The following is a 19685-nucleotide window of genomic DNA, read 5'->3' as shown; positions in this document are numbered from 1 at the left end:
TTTAACTAGTTGACACTTCAGCTGTGCTATTGTCAGTACTGTTGCACTCCCTCGTTCTTCTGCTGATTGAGACTTAACTTACAATAGGCATCGCAGTTTGGCAGAATTAATCCTTAGTGGCACTGTGAAGTCAGTTTACTAAGGTAGAGCAAAGCCAAGGAGGCTGATGGAACTACCCGATGCACTTCTTGAGATTCTTGGTTGTCTTTTTGTCTAGAGTTAAAAATGTCTATTCCAGATCTTCTTTAATGCTGAAGAGGTGAGTGGTAGGTGATCAGCACCTGATGATTAGCGTATGATTCTTAGATGTAGGAAGAAGACAGGCTTTGAAGTATCCCAGCCTGCTGGAATGTGGCCTAGCCTCTAGCCTAAAACATGTTCTCATATCACAGGGAATCAGAACAGCACAACAATCTTAATTTCATCCTCGACTCTAGCAGCCTTATTCATTTGTGGGCCTTTACCACTGTGCCAGCCCTAACTTACCTTCTGGTGATGAGCAGACTGCTCTTGCTTTGACAGATAAAGCTGAGGTAAGTTGCAGAAACTACCCCTTGAGAGGTAACATGACAGAAACTGTTTTGCTTCCTCTCTACACCACTAAAAAGCTTTCACTTATCTGTAGGTTTAAGTGAGGCATAATTCACAGGTTAGTTTGATTTACAGTAGTTTTTGGAGACTGATTACTAAGTTGTATTGTGCACTGTTGGAATATTTCTTTGTTCCCTGGTTATTCCTCAGCAGCTTCCTCCTCGGCTGTAGCTCAAGCTCCAGTGTGTGTAATGGAACGTTGTTTGAGGTGTTGTTTTTTAGAACATCATAGTCACTACAGACTGTAGCACTGAACAGCCCTCTCACAAGATCAGTAAAAGCAGCACCACCTCAGCTAAGTACTCTGCCACGTAAGACTTCTTGTTAGGTACAGCAGTAAACGAGTATTAATAACTCTTAAAATTACATACAATCATGTAAGATAATATTGTCAGTTTATTAAATACAATTAACAATGCCAGTTAGTGACACTTGATTTGGCACTGATCGCCACTTAGTAACTGGCTCAGTTTTAGGGAAGAGAATTTGTGGCCTTTCCTCATATTAGTGAGCATGAGGAGAGCCGTGGCTTGTAGCAATTCATACTTTGCCTCCCTAGAAGCAAAATATCAAAGCCAGTCATGAATTAGAGCAAATAAAAGACTGAAAATCCTGTTATCACTTCGGTTGGATAAAAGCAATGAGACTTACAGCAACATTTTTTCACTAGGAGGCCAAGAATTTAGTTTTTGAGTATATCACATCCAGACTTAAGTTTGTTTTTAAATCTGCGTAACTGTATGGTATTTGCTTAATACTTTACTTGTTACTTTAGTATAAGCATACTTAGTACTTTAGTATACTTTAGTATAAGTATACTTTTTCTGTCTTAGTACCCTATGTAATTTGTATTTATAAAAAAGTATATATATACACAAAGATTTACGTATAGCTTCTGTATGACAGTATGATTTAGATACCGTGCAACAAGGCAGACAACCTTTTTCATAGGTAAATTACTTCTTTAATTGCTTAAATTCTAAATAATTATCTGAAGGCAGCTTTGTGTTTATTTTTCTTTGAAGACTCAGTGTGGTGTTACCTGGGCTAGTTTTGCACAACGGCGTGATGGAGTTGTGCTGTGGAAGTTTTAGGCTATTCTTTAAACAGGACAAGGTTGTGCTGGGACGATTCCAAACAAAGTTACTAAACAAAAAGATGTACAGTGTAGGATCAAGGAAGTATAACATCTCCGTATGCACAGTCCTCTTCAACAGCAAGATTGTACTCTGCTCCTCTTCCACCTTTATATGCACTTGTCACAATTCTCAGCCACCCTCTTTCACCCTGTAGAGAATTAATTTGCATCAGTATAAACAGAGACATTGTGACTTAGAAAAGGTAATTATGCTATTGAATCTCTTCTGTATTCTAAATGGGAATGATCTCGAAGTGAATCTAGGAATTCACTGAAGCAGCATTGCACTAGGTTCACAGGCCAGCCTTGTTTGAAGGGGCAGTTTGCTGTGGTGAATTTACATCCCCTCTGGATAAATATCCTATATACAAGTCTTGATTTTTTGCCTACAGCTGACCTATTTAGTTGCCAATAACAGGAAGCGTATGCCCGTTAAAGAGCAGCATTTGAGATTGAGTAGATGTTAGCTAAGCAACTTTGGCCAAGTATGTCTGTCCTCAGCTTAGCTAGTTTTCCTTTTTAACTGAAAATCTAGTTCAAAGAAAGCTTTATTTTCCCTAGCTGCAAACTACCTTTGCAAGTAGAAAAACAACCTATCCACAAGAGGAGAAAACGCTACTGTTCCTCTAAAGTAATTCTGCAAGCATCTTTCTTCCTTACCCAGGGTTCACCCCACGAGTTACGGACAATCCAGTATTCTGTTCCATTTTCTACACCCCACCCGGCCACAGATACAATGTGATTCACTGTGGGTGAGGGGTTGTACTCGGTGTAGAGTCCTCCAGTGTAAGCATCCAGCTTTTCAGTAGCCATTATACCACAGCTGTAATAAAACAGAGCAAGCATTTTTATACACAGGAATCAGGTTGGGGGCCTGGCTAAAAAGAAAGAAAATACCAAAAAAAAAAAAAAAACCCACCCTTTTCTTGCATTCTGACTTCAGAGCTCAGTTTATCTACAAACAAGCTGAAGTGTGCATTAGTGCAGAGCTGCTAACATCTGCTAGACTGCAGAAATTCACTGCTGTCATTAGACTGAGTTCCAAATATCTCCATCCAAGTGTTACTAGTACGTAAACGTTTTCCTTTTTTCTACCTTTTAATTTTAAAATATAGGTATTTATTTACCTAATGGGTCCATTGGCATAGATTTCTGCCATCATTTTTTCCCTTCCGCTGACAGAGCCATAGTCAGCAACTTTCCAGAGGGTGTAGTTCTTTATCACGTGGCATTCTCCAAAAGTGACACATGTTCCGCACTGGTTAAACTTCTTGCACTCTGCAAAAAGAGATCATCACCACAAGAGAATTCGTGATGCCATACTAAGCTTTCTTTTTCTTTTACACTAAGTTTGAGGAAGATCCTATAAAGAATAATTACTAATACGTATCTTCAATGAACTAATTGTTTTCCTGGAAATGATACTCAAAGCCTCTATCATCACTAGTTACTGTTCTTTACTGAATAAATACAAGTGCTTTGCTGATGAAGTGTGCTTCTCTAGAAAAACAGAAACCATTCCAGTAATGCTAAAACAAATGTTTCATTTCTTCTTTTTTTAGGTTGAGGAGATACTCCTAAGTATTTTGGTACATTAGAGATCACGTATCACAGACTTAAGGGATTAAATTTAGACAGTTTAGGTGGTACAAGCTTGTCTGGACAAGATTTGTGTTGTGCTGTCTATCTGGAGTAGAAGACACACAGAAACCTGTTCTGTTGGTCAGGCAGCAGGTACTATGCTGAAAGGCAGGAACCAGTAAAATGAAAACCTGGGAAATGATCAAGATCTGCTACGTTTGGAATGAAGCCCTACCACAAAGCAAACAGGCATCATACTTTGGTCCTTAGCTTGGTAGTTGTTACAGGTCTCGTCTGGAATCCCGTGGTCATGAGCATACATCCAAACACCTGTGTGATCTCCACCTTCACAGGATCCTGCGTTAGCACAGTCAATCACATTCTGCACAGAGAGATAGGCAGAAGGCCATGCACCTTTCCTCTTTATGTTGATTCGATCTGCAAGTGGAAGCAATAAGTAGCTGTTACTGGAGTGCGTGGGCTGTTACACATTGCAGCTAGTGTTAAAAGTTTCTCCTTCATTGAACCTGTAACTAGTTGCAAGCAACAGTGTTTGTGGTTGGAAAAGCCTCTACTGCAGTGAGGTACATAGCACGAGGCAGGCTTAGTAATTGCGGGCTTTCATTACAAGCCTTTTCCATTAAGAGTTCAGCAAAAAGATGCAGATAATAAGATCTGTTCAGACCCTTGAAGTGCCCTGGAGCTCTTAATCCAAATCAAAATACAAGTAATGAAACCAGCATGCTAGTCATAAGCCCGTGCAGCCCAGCTGTCTGGCTCCAGGTAACAGCAGTCACGAGCTTAAAGCAGTTAAAAACTCAGAAGTATATCCATGCTGCTGTGTAAACATCTCACCATTCTGCTATCTCAGATGGGTATCACCATCCTGCTGCCTTTTTTTGTCTGAAATAGCCGCATACTTGGCAGAAAGGCTTCCTAATCAATATTTACAAGCTGCTTCTCACGGGGCATTAACAGTCTTAACTGACACAACTGTTGTAGTATTTCTAACCCTATTAGACTTGTGACGTTCAACTACACTTTAATGGAGCTTTGTCTTTATGCTGTGGTAGTCGGTTCATTTGAATAACAGGGCCCTTCCCATGACTGGAAACTTCTTTCATTTCCTCATGTCTCAGAGCAGCACAGCAGGGCCCTTTGCTGTCTTAGGGGGGGTGCAACAGGCTGAAGTACCAACAAAGGGACGGGGACACACTGACTGCTTTTGTATCTGCTTCTACCCTCACTACCTCTCCAAGAAGAATCCTAGAAGGGGTTAGGTTGGAAGGGACCTTAAAGCCCATCCAATTCCAACCCTGCCATGGGGAGGTTGCCCCCACCAGATCAGGCTGCCCGCGGCCTATCCAGCCTGGCCCTGGGAGCCTCCAGGGATGGGGCACCCTCAGCTCTGGGTGGCAGCGTCACAGCCTCACCGCTTCTGAGTGAAAATTCTTCTCCTAACATCTAACCTGAATCTCCTCTCTTCTAGTTTAAAACCATTCCCCCTTGCCCTATCACTATCAGGTCACGTAAAAGTCAGTCTCCCTCCTGTTTATGAGCCTGCTTCAACAGAACACTAAATTCCTACTCTAGATAGCAGCTTGGCAGGCACTAGAGATAGAATCCTTTTGCAAACAGTTTTTTAACCATCCCAGCATTCCCCCCCCCCATGTAATCTTTGGTTGGTCTTGTATCAGCTCTTTTCTAAGCTTAAACTAAACAGCCTTTGCCCAGCAAAGAGCAACAAATCACTGAGGGCTAGAGGCTGGCTGACGAGAACGCAGCTCACAGCGTACCTGCCAAGGCGCTGGTGCTGCCGTGGGCCCAGCACGACCCGCAGTACTGAGGGATGTGCTGGTTGCGGGTGGTGCTGGCATAGTTGACGCCATTGACATTCCTCCAGTCCCAGCTCTGCGGGAGCTTGGCGATGTCCAGGTACTCGTGGGGCCGGGGGTAGGTTCTGTACGGAGACAGAGAGAACGAGTCTGGTTGCCTATTCGTGTATCTTCAAGCAAGCTAGGGGATCTTTCAAGCAAATGAAAGGAAGTTAAAGACAAAAAAAAAAGAAAAAAAAAAAACCACAACACAGGAGTTTCCAGCATTTCGTAACGCGCCCGGCCCGGAGCGCGGGTCACGTGACGGCGAGAGCGGCACCGACCATCCCCTCAGCCCCGTGACAGCCGCAGCACGGGCAGCGGGCCGGCCCCAGCCTCCCGGTGCCGCCGGTTCGGGGCTGCTCAGAGCCGCCCCCCGACCGCTCCAGGATGATGCCCGCCTCGCGAAGGCCGCGGGACGCCGGGCTCTGCGGCCGCGGCCGGACGGCGGCGAGGGGCCGGGGCAGCTCGGGCAGCCCGCAGCCGGGCGGCGTCCCGTGAAAGACGGGAGAACTCACCTCAGCCCCGGCGCCCTGCGCGGGGCCGGCTTGTAGCAGTGCTGCCCTTCCCTGACGTACAGGCCGGCCCGGCAGGCGCGGAGGCAGCCGCAGAGCAGCAGCAGGAGGGCCGCGAGACGCCGCGCCGGACCGGCCATGCTGAGTACGGCAGCACCTCCCCCACAGCGCGGCCCCAGCGCCGGCGTTTAAGGGCGGTGCGGACGCCCCGGCCTGAGGGGGCGGGCGGGCAGGCGGGGCGGCTCCGTAGGCGCGGCGGCCCCGGGGTGCCCTGTGATCGCTCCTTGATTTCTGAGGGGATGAGGAGCGCGCGTCGTGAGACACCTCGAGTCACGAGGCTGCAGAGCCCGCGAGGGGCCGGGAGCACAGGGTTCCCTCCGGGCTGCTGGAGCAGGCCTCCAGCTCACCCGCTCCGCTTAGTAAGCAGGTTTGGTAGCCCTTAGGCTGTTCCTCCTCAGATCTCGGCGCGTTTTGTAAAAGGCACGAGGACGATCGCCCCTATTTAATGGTTAGAGAAACGTAGGCACTGAGGAGAAAGGGAACAAACCCGACAGCAAAGCGAGAGCTGAGCAGTGGGCAGGGCTGAGGTCCCTGAAGCCCCTCGGCGGCTCGTAGCCAGGTTCGACTCAAACAGCAATGTCTGCCTGCCCCCTCAGCAATCTCAGCGATGGAGAGCCAGGTCTGGAAGAGCCGCAGGAAAGGAAGGACTGGTTGGGACAGGGAGAAGGCAAGTAACAGCACTGAGGATGTTGTAAGTGGCTCTTAGTTTCAAATATTAAAATATAATCTCTGCTACTGTGAAAAACTGGTTCCTTCTAAGCAGACTGTTCTTAATAATAATAAGCATCCCAGAATGCCTCCCTGCACATGTGTATTAGTTGCTAATGTGTACTGAGGTGGTGAAAAGAAAAGCAAAAAAAAAAAAAAGCAAAAGCAAACAAACAAACAAAAAACCAAGCCAGTAACCAAAGAAGCAGGTTGGCTGTGGTCCTGCCTTACACCCATCTCCAGGCTGTGGTATCTCGGGCCCACTCTGAGGCAGTGGAAGCAGCGGCCAGGCTGATAACAGCTGCGCTTGGTGCCAGGCTGCCCCTAATCTCTGCTGTGCCAAAAGTTGCTCAGAGCCAACCCTTCCACCACATCCTCCTCTTTCCCTTGTGACAAATGCTGCTAATCTGCAGCAGCACACGTCCAGTGGCTGTGCCTGGGAAGTGTACTTGTGCTGTTAACAGGCTTGAGGTTTCTCAGCAGTGAAGCATGACGGACCTGCAAACAAACAAAACCTACAGAGAAACGTGCTTTTCATACAGGTTTGGTAGGAAGACAGACTCGGGGCCTCACAGAAACGTGCTTAGGGAAGGCCAGAAAAGAGAGGCACAAAACCACTTCCACAAAGCACTGGGGTACCTTGCGTCACGTGCAATAATATTAAAGACTGTATTACAAATTGCTTCAGAGGAGGCACCAAGGAGCTTTTTTTAGCAATAGAAAAAAAAAAAAAAACAATGTTTCGTGATTGCATTTTTTTTTTCACTTCCTTTTTTTTTTCTTTTTTTCCTGGGCTTGTGAAATGCCTTCAGTGAGTTCTGCTGAAATTGTGTTGCCAAACATTCTGGACAAAGAATTAGGGTCTTCGGCTTCTTCGTGACTTGTGGCTATTGTAAATTAATACACTGAATATTTTAAGTACCATTTAGTTGCTGTTAATTGCTGTCTGACACCTTGTGTCGTTGCAGCCTCCATTCAGAATGTGACAGCTGTGTTCGGGGATGCACGGCAGGGCAGGGAGCTGTGTGGGGGTCAGGCTGCACGCTGGGAACAGGCTCTGCACCTGAGGGCGGCGGGCACAGCCCTGACCTGCTGGAGTTCTTTACCTCAGTTACAGATCTTGCTTTTCATGACAGTTAATGGCTTGGCAGGGAGTGACAGAATGTTTCCTAGCTCCTTTTTGTGATGCTGTTGTGTTGCTAAACTTTGTCTTAGAAGTAGTTATCTGCTTCTTTATTGGCTGGTGGGAAAAGTGGAAGTCATCTGTGGTGGGGAAGTCTGGAATAAGCTGATTTTTCTCTTGTAACAGTATGAAAGCTCATAGATTCCTTATCATTAGTAACCCATAAAGTAGTAAAAGTTACTTTCAAAAAGCCAAGTTCTTCCAGTGCCATCTTTTAATGCAAAATAACTAAAAGTGCTTTCCTAATTATAGTTCTTCCTTCTATCCTTAACAATAACACTTGCAAAGCAGTGGCAGTCATCTGACATAAAGAAAGAACTCTGTTTCCAGAACCCGGTCCGTCCCGGGCTTCTGTTGCTCAATGATATTGGCCCTGTTTATCAGCAGGCAACCTGTCACATTTCACTCAGGCTTGCATTACTTCCTAAAATGCAGTGAAGCATTTCACACTATGGGCATTAATTGCACTGGAACTGGGATTTCACTCTAGCATTTTCCTGGAAAATTCTGACGCTACACCTCAGATACAAGAAAATAAGGGAAATGCCATAAGAAATATTGTATTTCTTAGTGGTGGGATAGAGGAGTGGGGACAGAGAGAGAAAGCATCTGTGCAAAAGTTAGTCACTGGTTGATCCAGTTCTCACACTATCTGAAAATTGTGGATTCTCATTAAATGTTTGAGGAGCGTATGGGGAAATGGGAGAGCACTGTTATGTTCAGGTCTTACAAAGTATTTTTTCTTCCTAACTGTGTCTCCTTCATGCAGTTGTACACTGCAAGTGATGCTTAATAGCAAACTGCAAGCTTGCCAGGCGCTGTGCTAATGTTGTCACTATAGGGAGTTAATGCTCAGAAGCTGTTATTGTTTTTATCGTGGATGTTGCACTGTGTGACTTTTATTATGTGTACAATTTATGCGGTAGAAGCAGAGATACTTAACACCGTTCATTTTTGGCTGTACTCTTTCTACATGAATATGTATTTCTACGTACGATATACATAAAAAAATTAAGCACAAATACAGTGTGCACAGTCTCGAGTCACACAGCTGCACAAAGAACTGGAATGAAGCGTTGTGTGTATGTGACAATTGTCTCTTCCAAGCCACTCTCAGTAACATACCTGTGCTCTTATGCTGTACACGCAGGCGGTGAGGAGGTGCTTTGCCTCCTTGTGAAACATCTGGTGAGCCACTTGTGGGGAGTCAGCTACTCCCCTTGCTGGCTGAGTGACAGTCCCACCAGTATAAAAGGGCCCTGAGGGGCAGGCTGTGCTGGGTGCAGCTGATACAGCAGCAGGACGAGGGCTTCTTCTAGGGACTGCAGCTGGAAAAGCTGTGCTAGGTTGTAGCTACCAACAGGTTAAGCTACACAAAATGCGTGAAATCGTGCACCTTCAGATTGGCCAGTGTGGAAACCAAATTGGAGCTAAGGTATGGTCTCCTTTCAATATTACTTATTAGGAATAAGTGCTGTCATTGCTAGAGGGTCAAACATCATTCAGAGATGGGGATTCTGAAGGAGGGACAATTACTTTGTTGACTCAGTGATAGGATGAAGGACATGTTGGCCGTGAACATGAGTATTTTGGTGTGAGCATGGTAAGATGGACTTGCTCTTCATGCAAAGGTTGAAACTCAAAGAATGAAACGTCTGCAATAACTGTAGTACAGTGTTTCAAAGTGCTCCAGAGTGTTCCTGCTGGGACTCATGTTCCCAGTCCACAAATTACCGGGACAAGTGAAGGAGCCAGCGATTTAAGGAGTGCAAATTTGTCATGGCAGTATTTTAGTTCAGGTGCACAGCACTAACTCTGCCACACTGTGATCATTAGTGTGGGATTGTATTATTCTGCAGAATGACCTGTTGCCATCAGTGAACTATTGGGCTTTTCTAAGGCAAGGATTCCTGCCTACCTAGCCTCTTGTGGGAGACAGCTGTGTCATTTGGAGTGCATTTGTGTAGGTTAATTAGTGGTGTGCTGTTATTTAGAGAGGTCAGTCACTGCTGACTTTATGTGCCAGGAGGAAAAAACCCAAAATGTTGCTTTTTGCTGTGTGTTGTCTAACATATCTTTTTTTGTTCACTAGTAGGAAGTAGTGCCAAAAAAATAGTGACAGGGGGTGTGTTTGAAGAAGCATGGTAGTTGAAGTGTTGTTCCATTTCTTACTCTCACAGATGTCACCTTGGTTTCTTTTATTGGCTCATGAAGCTGTGGATGGCCAGGAAATGTAGTGCTAGACACAGATAGTTTGAGTGCAACCATTTTGAATGTTGAAAGGTTAATCATTTTTCTATTGTTTTTGCCCTGGGAACCACTGAAGTCTAACAGGACCTACATAAACATACCATACACATGTTGGCAATGTTGTGTTTGTGCAGTTAAAATGAGACTGGATATTAAACCAAAAGACCTTTGAAGTTAGAATAGCTGGGTCATTGTAGTAGCTGGGTGTGTCTACATTGCCACTATGGCAGCTCCAAGATAAGAGCCCCAGTACAGGATGGCCATATGAATGTCAAGATAAAACGTACATGGCTGAGACAGCTTTGCCATGCCACAGCCCCACTTGTACATGACAGCCACCCCTCCCTGCCCTGACACTGACTTTTCTGTTATGTTCATACCAAATACTACTGGTGTTATTTAAACTAGTTCTGTGTTGCTTAAACTTAGAATAGTTTATTGCAGAGGGAACAAACTGAGAGGCCTCCTCCTTAAAAGTCGGTGGGCAATAATCTAACCAGCATAAATGGGCTACTAAACATTTCTCTTGAACTTTTTGGGTGCAGGGGGAAGATGAGAATCCCTGCTCTGATGGGCACTATTGCATTTCATTTATTTTTTGCACTCGGATTGTTGCTCCGTCCTCTACAGCCCAGCTCACAAATGGCAAAGCCTTCCTTGCTTCAGGCACAGTTCCTCTTTGTGTGCAGCCACAGGCACAAAAGCAGCAGAGCTCATGCTGAACACATTGTGCTGTAAAAATAAATTCATTGTGACTTTGTTGAACCTCTTTCTTTTTCCAGTTCTGGGAGGTGATAAGTGATGAACATGGGATTGATATTGCTGGAAACTACCGTGGTAATGCATCGCTGCAGCTTGAGCGAATTAACGTGTACTTCAACGAGGCTTACTGTAAGTGCACAGCACTTAGGGCTTCAGCAACGTACAGGGCCAACAGGAAGGTTAAAATAAGTAATAGAATTAAAGAAATCCCCTCCTCAAACCCTGTAGGTGGGTTGGATTTTTTGGAATAGATTATAAGCCCGTCTCTTATTTCTAACAGTAGTTGTTCGTTTTCTTTTGTTCTAGCCCATAAATACGTGCCCCGTTCTATCCTGGTGGACCTGGAGCCTGGTACAATGGACAGCGTACGATCGAGCAAAATAGGCCCACTATTTCGACCCGACAATTTTATTCATGGTATGTACAGCATGCTGGTAGCAAAGCAACCGAGGCCAACGCTCCCAAACATGCCTTTACCTCTCTTAAAAAAACCAACACAAAAACTAATCTTGCTAATTTTGTTAATGTTGTGACTGTTCTTTCTGTAATTCTGCTTACAGGTAATTCAGGTGCTGGAAACAACTGGGCTAAGGGCCATTACACAGAAGGAGCTGAACTGATTGAAAATGTCATGGATGTGGTCAGGAACGAGTGTGAGAGCTGTGACTGCCTTCAGGGATTCCAGCTCATCCATTCGCTCGGTGGTGGTACAGGCTCAGGTATGGGCACGCTCCTCATCAACAAAATCAGAGAAGAATATCCCGACAGGATTATGAACACTTTCAGCGTTGTGCCTTCACCCAAAGTATCTGACACAGTTGTAGAGCCCTATAATGCCATCCTCTCCATCCATCAACTAATAGAGAATACAGATGAAACCTTTTGCATCGACAACGAAGCGCTGTATGATATATGTTTTAGAACTTTAAAGCTCACCAATCCCACCTATGGTGACCTCAATCACTTAGTGTCCCTAACAATGAGCGGTGTTACAACCTCACTCCGTTTTCCTGGTCAGCTGAATGCAGACCTGAGGAAGCTGGCTGTTAACATGGTGCCCTTTCCTCGCCTGCATTTCTTTATGCCAGGCTTTGCTCCCCTAACAGCGCGCGGCAGCCAGCAGTACAGAGCCCTCTCAGTGCCAGAGCTTACTCAACAGATGTTTGATGCACGCAACATGATGGCAGCCTGCGACCCTCGTCGTGGGCGTTATTTGACTGTGGCATGCATCTTCAGAGGCCGAATGTCTACCAGAGAAGTGGATGAACAGTTGCTGTCTGTCCAGACCAAGAACAGCTCCTACTTTGTGGAATGGATCCCTAATAACGTCAAAGTGGCTGTGTGTGACATACCACCGCGAGGACTGAAGATGGCAGCTACCTTTATTGGCAATAACACGGCCATTCAGGAGCTGTTCATCAGGGTTTCTGAACAGTTTTCAGCTATGTTCAGAAGAAAAGCGTTTCTCCACTGGTACACCGGTGAAGGCATGGATGAGATGGAGTTTTCTGAAGCAGAGGGAAACACCAATGACCTTGTTTCTGAGTACCAACAGTACCAAGATGCCACTGCAGATGTTGAGGAATATGAAGAAGTAGAAGTGGAAGCTAGCCCAGAAAAGGAAACATAAAAACAATGGCAGTATCAAAACGTTTTCCAAGTAAGCCTGTTGTCATTCACTAAAGGAAAAGCATTAGCCACCAGCCACATACCAAAAATAACACCTTCCTTATTTTCCTCTCCAATATTACAATACAATGCTTTTGAAATTAACAGCAGGTATGCTTTACTTTTCTATCTACACCAAATCACTCCCAGAAAAGATCCACTACGAAGGCAGGTTCCCTCATAACAGTCTTGTAGATGTATTCCCTTCTGGGATACTATTGCTAGACACTGAATGTAATATACAGCTTGTGTGTGTGTATTAGGATCATAAGCAATAACAAAAGATATTATAAACTCATTAAATTTACTTATTATCAGGTAACCACAGCCCAGGTTTTGTCTGTGAGCTTGCTACTGTGTTAGTCCTTACAGATGTGTGTGTTCCCATAAAGGCAGTGTGTCGTTATGCACTCTAGAGATGAGTCTAGAGCTGCAGACAACTTCAGTTCCTTTAGCAGCAGAATAAGGGGAAAAAAAAAACCCAAAAGACTAAATATTCACTTTTTTTTTTTTAAAGAAAAAGAGGATATACTTTAATAGTCCTGTCACATTGCTGGTTTATGTTATTGCAGAGCTTGTACTCATTTTGTGGTTTATTTCAAACTATAGCTTCAGTTATACTAGCATACCACATTGTAAACACTGTTTAACAGTTTTGGCATGGTGTTTTGTTTTTTGTTTCTCTCCTTCTATGTAGTAACTATTGTAAATTTTCTTCCTGTCATTCAGTACAGCAAAACAGATGGAATGGTTTGCAGCTAGATAAGAGATGTAAATTCAATGGCAATCACTAAATAAGAAAAATACCTTGAGGGAAAAAAAAATGGTGCCCTTTACAGCCATCTACTTAACATTGCATTTATAATATTCTTTGAAATAAAAATATGTAGCACTCTATAAAATACTTTAACATTTGAAAAAATCAGTAGGCAAAAATCATAGTTTATTTTTATAAGGACTAACATACATCTAAAGCGTCTTAGTTGGAAAAAGAAGCTTGTCTTACTGTTCTCTCGGGAGAGATTTTGTTATACTCTGAAGAAAGCAATGCCTCGTGTTTCAGTCTTTTATATTATAGTCAACAGTAGAACATCTAGGTAAACACAAATCTGAAGCCAATTATGGAAGTACGTTATATTCCTTCCTATTCACAGGGACATTATACTTGCTGTTAACATACACAGCAGCAGAAACATCCTCCATCTTCACTTGGTTAGGGGAAACGATTGTGTTCCCTTCCCCTCCTACTGCTTCCTAGCGAACCCATGCCCATTCCCTCCCAGTGAAAGTGACAAAGCACTAACAAGGGCCACCAGCAATTCAGCAGAGTACAGGCCTTCTGCACCACCCCATACAAGAAGCCACCTCCAAGTCCTGATTCACTGATCGTGGTCCAGACAGTCTTGGAGATGGATCACATGCAGCACCTCCACAGAGAACTATTCTACTTTGTTTTGCCTTCAAAACAAAGGGACATCAAAATGACTTTGACCGAACCAGTTTATTCTGAACACAGAAGTATCATTCATTATGGAAACAAAGCATGCAAAAAAATTCTGAACAGCAGTTACGTCTCTTATTAACAGACCTGAAATATCAGCGTGAAAGCCAAGAAGAGATCTGCCTTAACAATAAACATCTGCTGCTGCTGAACGGTAGAGTGTGATAAAAAGTCATCCTTCTTAACACATGTGAAAGATAAGCATCTCTGCAAAGGGAAGTACTTTGTTTCAAAACGAACAACAGTTGCCACACATTCATTTGTTTAATCAGCAATGAAATTTATTAGCATGCTGATTTATGTACATGGACAAATTTTACAGTTACTGTGACGATGTTATACTGCAGAGTCTTGAGCTTGCCTACAGCTTGCAGTTTGCTGTTCAGTGTTCTCAGAGCAGTTCCTACAAGAGATTTAAAATACAAGTTACTCAATTCAAGACAGAACACATGCAAGGGAGACTTCAAGCAGCACGGTATTTATTCCCAGATCAAGAATAGATCTGTCCAACATTTATGTTATCACCACCTACTTTTTCTGGATGTAAAACACAATCACTCCTGATCACGGTTAGAACAACTTTTACAAAACCAAGCCTCAGTGTGGCTTCTGCCAGCTGTTTTAGCTGCAAGCCTCAGTACAGAGGTTTCTTTTGTGGATAGCCTTGTCATTTACAAGCATCTCACAGAAAGACATTTCCACAATATTAGTCTCTCCTAACGTAATTATGGTAGTGTTAAGGTGCACACATTAACTTTATGAGGACAGGTTGTCGTCCCATCAGCGTAACAGTCCCAGTCACAAAACTGCCCTTGCTAATTACCTGCTACCTAGTGCTTGAGGCAGAGCCCAGAAGAGACCTCAGCTGCCCGCTGCACGAGCAGTGTCACACATAAAGGAACAAGCAGCGCGTGCCTTCCACAGCTATCAAACAGCCTTTGCACAGATAAAACAACTTCGAACAAAAACCCCAATCTTTCAACGCACAGCCTGAAGGAGCACACGCCTCCCCGCGCTGGGTAACGGCACCCAGCAGCTCGGTCCCGCACTGCCCAAGAAAGCAGCCGCTCCCCCAGCCCTGTGCACGGAGCCCCGTGCCGATTTTCCACACGCGGCACAAAACGTGCCAGGCTTACCCGCTGCCGCCGGCTGCTGCACCTCCCCTCCCCGCTACTCCTTCTTGGCCTTCACAGTCTTCACAGTCGCCGTTGCCGCCCTCTCCGCCTCAGCTTTGTACTGAGGCTTCATCGCCGCTCTGACAACCTGAGCGCAGATCTGGGAGTACCGGATGTAGCTGAAGACAGAAGGAAAAAGGTTAGGAAAATAAAGCCGAGAATCTAACGGCACCAGCCCCCAGGGCCGCCCTCAGCGACCGCCGGCGCTACCTGAGCCCGGCCTGCCGCCAGTACGCCACCATGGCTGCGGATGAACGGCCGCTCCGCTCCCGACAAGGTCAGCGCCCACCGGAAGGGGGAAGACCACCCCTCTCCCCTCTAGCCATTCAGCAAGCAAGAGTGACCTTTCTCCCAATCAGAATCCGAGTTACCTCAGGGAAGCTGGCCAATGGTAACCTGTCAGCTACACTAGTCCCAGTCACAGCCCTCCGGTAGCGACCAATCAGCGGGCTGAACGAAGCGCGCGGTTCCCGCTCCTTCCTCTAGAGGAATCTCGCGAGAGGGGAGCTCCCAGCGTGCGGCGGCTGCGTTGGGTGCTCAGCGTGGCTCAGCCCCGCCCGTTTTCTGCCTGTGTTACCTGGTGCGGGACCGTGTTCGGGAGGGCCTCGGCTCCACCTCCAGACGCGGCCAGCTAGGCCCTCCTTCAGGGATCCAGAAAAGGGGCCTGTGCGTGGTCTGCGGTGGTTCAGAGCCGGTAACGTGCCAGAAACGCATTACACGTGAACGGAAACGAAAGCCCGAGTCTTTTCTGTCTGTAACTGGGCGTGGTTATATAGTACGTATATTGGTTACTCTTTCCTAAGAGGTCCTGTTGTAATCTAAGAATTCAAGCTAAGGGCTAAAAGCGTCTTGGGTTTTCTTTCTTTTTCCCCAAGCTCTGTCAGTTGTCTTTCCCTCTCTTTTTGCTCTCGGTTCCCAGCGTTTTCCATTTAAGAGCGTGAGGATGAAAACGATTTGTGAGCCTGTGCAACCACTTCCATAGTGCAGACTGCCTTTGATTTGGAGTTTAAGCTGTGCCGTTTCAGATTCACGTCCTTGGTGTGGGATTCCTTTGGCCATAAGGTGCATTTATTGCACGCACCTGAAACGCTTCCTCCAAACAGATTAACAGCAGAAAACGCAGCAAACTCAGGCTGTAATCCATTTGTCAGTAAATGATGGAAAAACAGACAATTTCCCATCTATAATATGCAAATGTTGAAATAATTAGTGCTAAGGGGATTTTGGATTGTTTATGTTATTAAATCCTTGTGCTTAAGTATTTATACCTCTTCCCTCCGTTCTTCTTTCCAAAGCCAAACTGCATCACACAGGCTGTCGGACGCCCTGAGGAGCTCTGCTGGTCCTGGGCTGACTTTGTCCTCTTTGCCCACCTCCTTTGGGATGACAGAGCGCTTTCTCATCGCCGTGCGGTGATGATTTAACTGATGTGAGTAAATTTTTAAAGCACAGAATAATTTTCTTTATTAGAGATCTCACTTAGCCCAGAGCCGTTGCAGTTAACAATCTGTACCCGATAATAATGACAGTATAGATTCACAGAAAAAAAAGAAAAAAGCAATTTTTCACCAGATACATTGTCATCTGTCTCCAGGATATCATAAGCCAGTAGGAGAAGGTTACTCTATTAGTGTAATTAATAGGAACAGCAACCAGGAAGGGAGAGAGGGAAGGCAGAACTTCCTCTCCTTATTTGCCAATTGATGTCTCTGCAGATTACGCTCTGCAGTTGTGCTGACGTCCTGAAAGCAGAGTTTCCTACGGCAGTTCCTTCCGTCTGGACCAACAATTTGTGATGTATTTATTTATTTTAATAACTTTATTGAGCAACTTTGATTAGCAACTTTATTGAATTTGGGCTTCGTTTCTAAAATTCATGCGTTATGGCCTTTCCTACTTCTTTTTAAAGAGAGCTAGTCTAAATGAGGTAGAAAATAATTCATACTGTGTGCGTTTGATTCCATGTTTATTTTTTGTGTGAGTTATTTTTGTCCTAATTTTGAGACATGCATGATATATTGGAGCATAGCTTTCCAGGTTGTAAAAATTAAATCCATCTAAAAATATTTGTTACAGCAGGAGCACCTGTCACACAGAAAGGTGCCAGTGTTGCATTGGAACAAAACATACTTGCTTTCTAAAAATGCAGCTACAAATGAGAGATACAAGAAAGCACCAAAGATTAAAGAAGGACCATCTCTGTTACAAGTAACCACGCTACTTTTATGTATAGGTAAAGGGATGTTATATATAAATCCTGTTTTAGTGGTAGCATCTGACCTACCTATTTAGTTGGTAAAATAATTGAGATTATTTCAAGCCTTGTGAGCTGCCCAGGCCATAAACATGGCTCAGCAGAACAAAAGTTCTTGTAGCAGAAATGGACACCTGAGTTCCTGCTGCATGTCCCCCTACCCCTGCTCCCTCTCCCCACCTGGCTGTCTCTCACCTGCTCCTCTTTTTAATCAGCTGTTTTTTTCTTCCCCACCACATCTTCATTCTGTATCTCCATCTGAAATGCCTCTGCAATTCTGTGCAGTGCACTCAGATTTCAGTCTGTTTTGGAGATACGTGATCTGGGTGCAATTATTTGCACATTTAGTTCTATTTACTCTTCGCTGATTTTGAAAGACAAAAAATCAGCATGAATTAAAAGTTAAATCTTTGGGACAGGTACCACAATGAGACAGAATGGAAATTACATTAATGACAGAAATTGAGCTCTACAAAAATTCCAGAGTATATATTGATATTTATAAAGCCGCAAGCAAGGCACACTGTAGAACTGTACAAACTGTTTCCAAGTTCTGTTCCAGTTCTGTTTAAATGCTCGAATTTATTTGTAAAGCCTGAATCTCCGCTCAGATAAAAACTTCTAGAGGTGTAGGAAACAGAACTTAAAAAGGAGTGTACAAAGGAGGGAAGCTTAGAAGGGTACAGTGAGTTTGTGGAGAGAGGAAAGAGTATGTTAAAAGAGTTAAATACAGAGATCAAGAGAAGCTGAAGAGGTGCAATTAGCAACATCCAGGAACGTGAGAGTGGATACATCTGTGGGAACTAAAGTAGCGAGGTTAGAAATGTCCAAAGGAATTGAAGTAAGGGGAGAAGCATCCTGAAAGGAGATGTTGGAGACATCTGTAAAGGGCGTAGAGATGAGGTTAGAAACATCCTCAGACCCCTGAAACATGAAGTAGTTAAAATCAGTGAGATCTAGTGATTCTGAAGAGGTTGAGGTGTGCTCTGAGACGCATGTTGGGGTCGAAGGGATTTCGCAGGAAACATCTGAGGAAGCTGAAGAAGTGTGACCAGAATCATCGAGGGAGGGTGAAGAAGTGAGACTGGAGAGGTCTAAAGAGGATGAAGAAGTTGGACTGGAGAAATCTGGAGAAGGTGTTGAGGTGAGACTTGAGAGATCTAAGGAGATTGAGGAACTGTCGCCAGAGAGGTTCAGGGAGCCCGAGGAGGTGAGGCTTGATAGGTCCAGGGAAATCGACGAGGTGAAACTGGAGCGCTCCCAAGAATCTGAAGAGGTGATACTGGAGAGCTCTAAGGAGATTGAAGAGGATGTACTGGAGAAGTCCAAAGAGGTTGAAGATGTGAGACTGGAAAGGTCCAGAGAAGATGAAGAAGTGAGACTGGAAAATTCCACAGAGGATGAAGAGCTCAGACTGGAGAGATCCAAAGAATCTGAAAAGGGGATTTTTTTTAAGAGTTCCAAGGAGGCTGAAGTCTTTACACTGGAGGGGTCCAGGGAGGCAAAAAAGTGAGACCAGGAAGGTCCAGGTGAGAGATGAAACTGAAAAGCCAAGTAAATTCACAACATGACCGATTTTAAATCAGAAATATTTTTAACTGAAGATCTCTAGTAACATGTCAGAACAACTTTAAAAGATACAATGAAACTCAAACAGTGACAGTTTTGAAAATAACTAAGCATACAGTTCTAATCCTTACCTCTCTTAATGTTGCCGATTTTGTGCAGGAAACTTGAGTAGTAAGAGCTCGGAGAATTATTGAGAATATTGCTCCTTCACAGGGGACCAGTGCAGGAGTACACATCCAGAGGAATCTACAGTAGCAGACATTATTCTGTCTTGGCACGTCTCTCCCTGTTCAGTTAGATTTTAGCATCTATGACAGCCTGACAAAGAGTACCCCGTGAAGGTCTGAAATAAAACAATGGCTATATAATGTAATGGAAATTAAAATGTTTTTGTTTCTCTTTTCCAGATACCGTAGGATATTCAGACACCAGGCTGCTTACTGGTTATGCAGAGAGATTAAAGTAAAAAATGCACAGGTGTACATGGTGGCTTCGAGTCAAACCCAGCCTCTCACTATCAAGGTGTGACTGATTTCTTCCTTCTGATTCGTAACGTCTAACTCAAAACTGTGGGTCTTCCTGATGATGCTAACAAAATAACAAATAAAACCTAATTTTTCTCCACAGCAAGTACAGGATTTATTTTTGAAAGCCAGTAGCATGCTAAACTGATGGTGTGATAAAGATATACGCAATGATATCAGTCCTGCTTGGTTTTAGATAATGTAAGATCTTATTTTATTATTTTCATTTTGTACCTCTGGGCATAAAACCTGAAGTGTAACAGTAGTGATTTTTAGTTTGTGAATAGTTTGAATTGATTAATAACACTACAGAGATAGAACACAGGCATTAA

The 19685-nt window shown here is 44.3% G+C and overlaps 3 protein-coding genes across 5 annotated transcripts; 1 reads left to right on the top strand and 2 right to left on the bottom strand.

The window, feature by feature from the left end:
* Positions 970-5913, bottom strand: CTSZ (cathepsin Z). Its single transcript, XM_021416899.1, has 6 exons — positions 5703-5913; positions 5107-5270; positions 3569-3748; positions 2857-3007; positions 2390-2552; positions 970-1878 (listed from the first exon to the last, which is right to left on the bottom strand). The coding sequence occupies exons 1-6, from the start codon at positions 5837-5839 to the stop codon at positions 1765-1767; spliced, it is 909 nt and encodes a 302-aa protein (XP_021272574.1). The 5' UTR covers positions 5840-5913; the 3' UTR covers positions 970-1764.
* Positions 6037-13232, top strand: TUBB1 (tubulin beta 1 class VI). 3 transcript variants are annotated; one of them, XM_021416895.1, is made up of 4 exons: positions 6037-6426; positions 10683-10791; positions 10969-11079; positions 11223-13232. In XM_021416895.1, exons 1-4 carry the CDS (start codon positions 6367-6369, stop codon positions 12290-12292), a joined length of 1350 nt encoding a protein of 449 aa, XP_021272570.1. In that variant the 5' UTR covers positions 6037-6366; the 3' UTR covers positions 12293-13232. The 3 variants fall into 3 exon arrangements, with proteins under 3 accessions (XP_021272570.1, XP_021272569.1, XP_021272571.1); XM_021416894.1 differs by having other exon boundaries at positions 6037-6450; XM_021416896.1 differs by lacking the exon at positions 6037-6426 and adding an exon at positions 7281-9085.
* ATP5E (ATP synthase, H+ transporting, mitochondrial F1 complex, epsilon subunit) lies at positions 14091-15377 on the bottom strand. Its single transcript, XM_021416902.1, has 3 exons — positions 15217-15377; positions 14968-15125; positions 14091-14234 (listed from the first exon to the last, which is right to left on the bottom strand). Exons 1-2 carry the CDS (start codon positions 15246-15248, stop codon positions 15002-15004), a joined length of 156 nt encoding a protein of 51 aa, XP_021272577.1. The 5' UTR covers positions 15249-15377; the 3' UTR covers positions 14091-14234; positions 14968-15001.

The sequence above is a fragment of the Numida meleagris genome, chromosome 19 (genome assembly GCF_002078875.1).
Source record: "Numida meleagris isolate 19003 breed g44 Domestic line chromosome 19, NumMel1.0, whole genome shotgun sequence".
NCBI lineage: Eukaryota > Metazoa > Chordata > Aves > Galliformes > Numididae > Numida > Numida meleagris.
The sequence above is the reverse complement of the archived record's forward strand: the minus strand, read 5'-3'. Positions and strand labels throughout refer to the sequence as shown.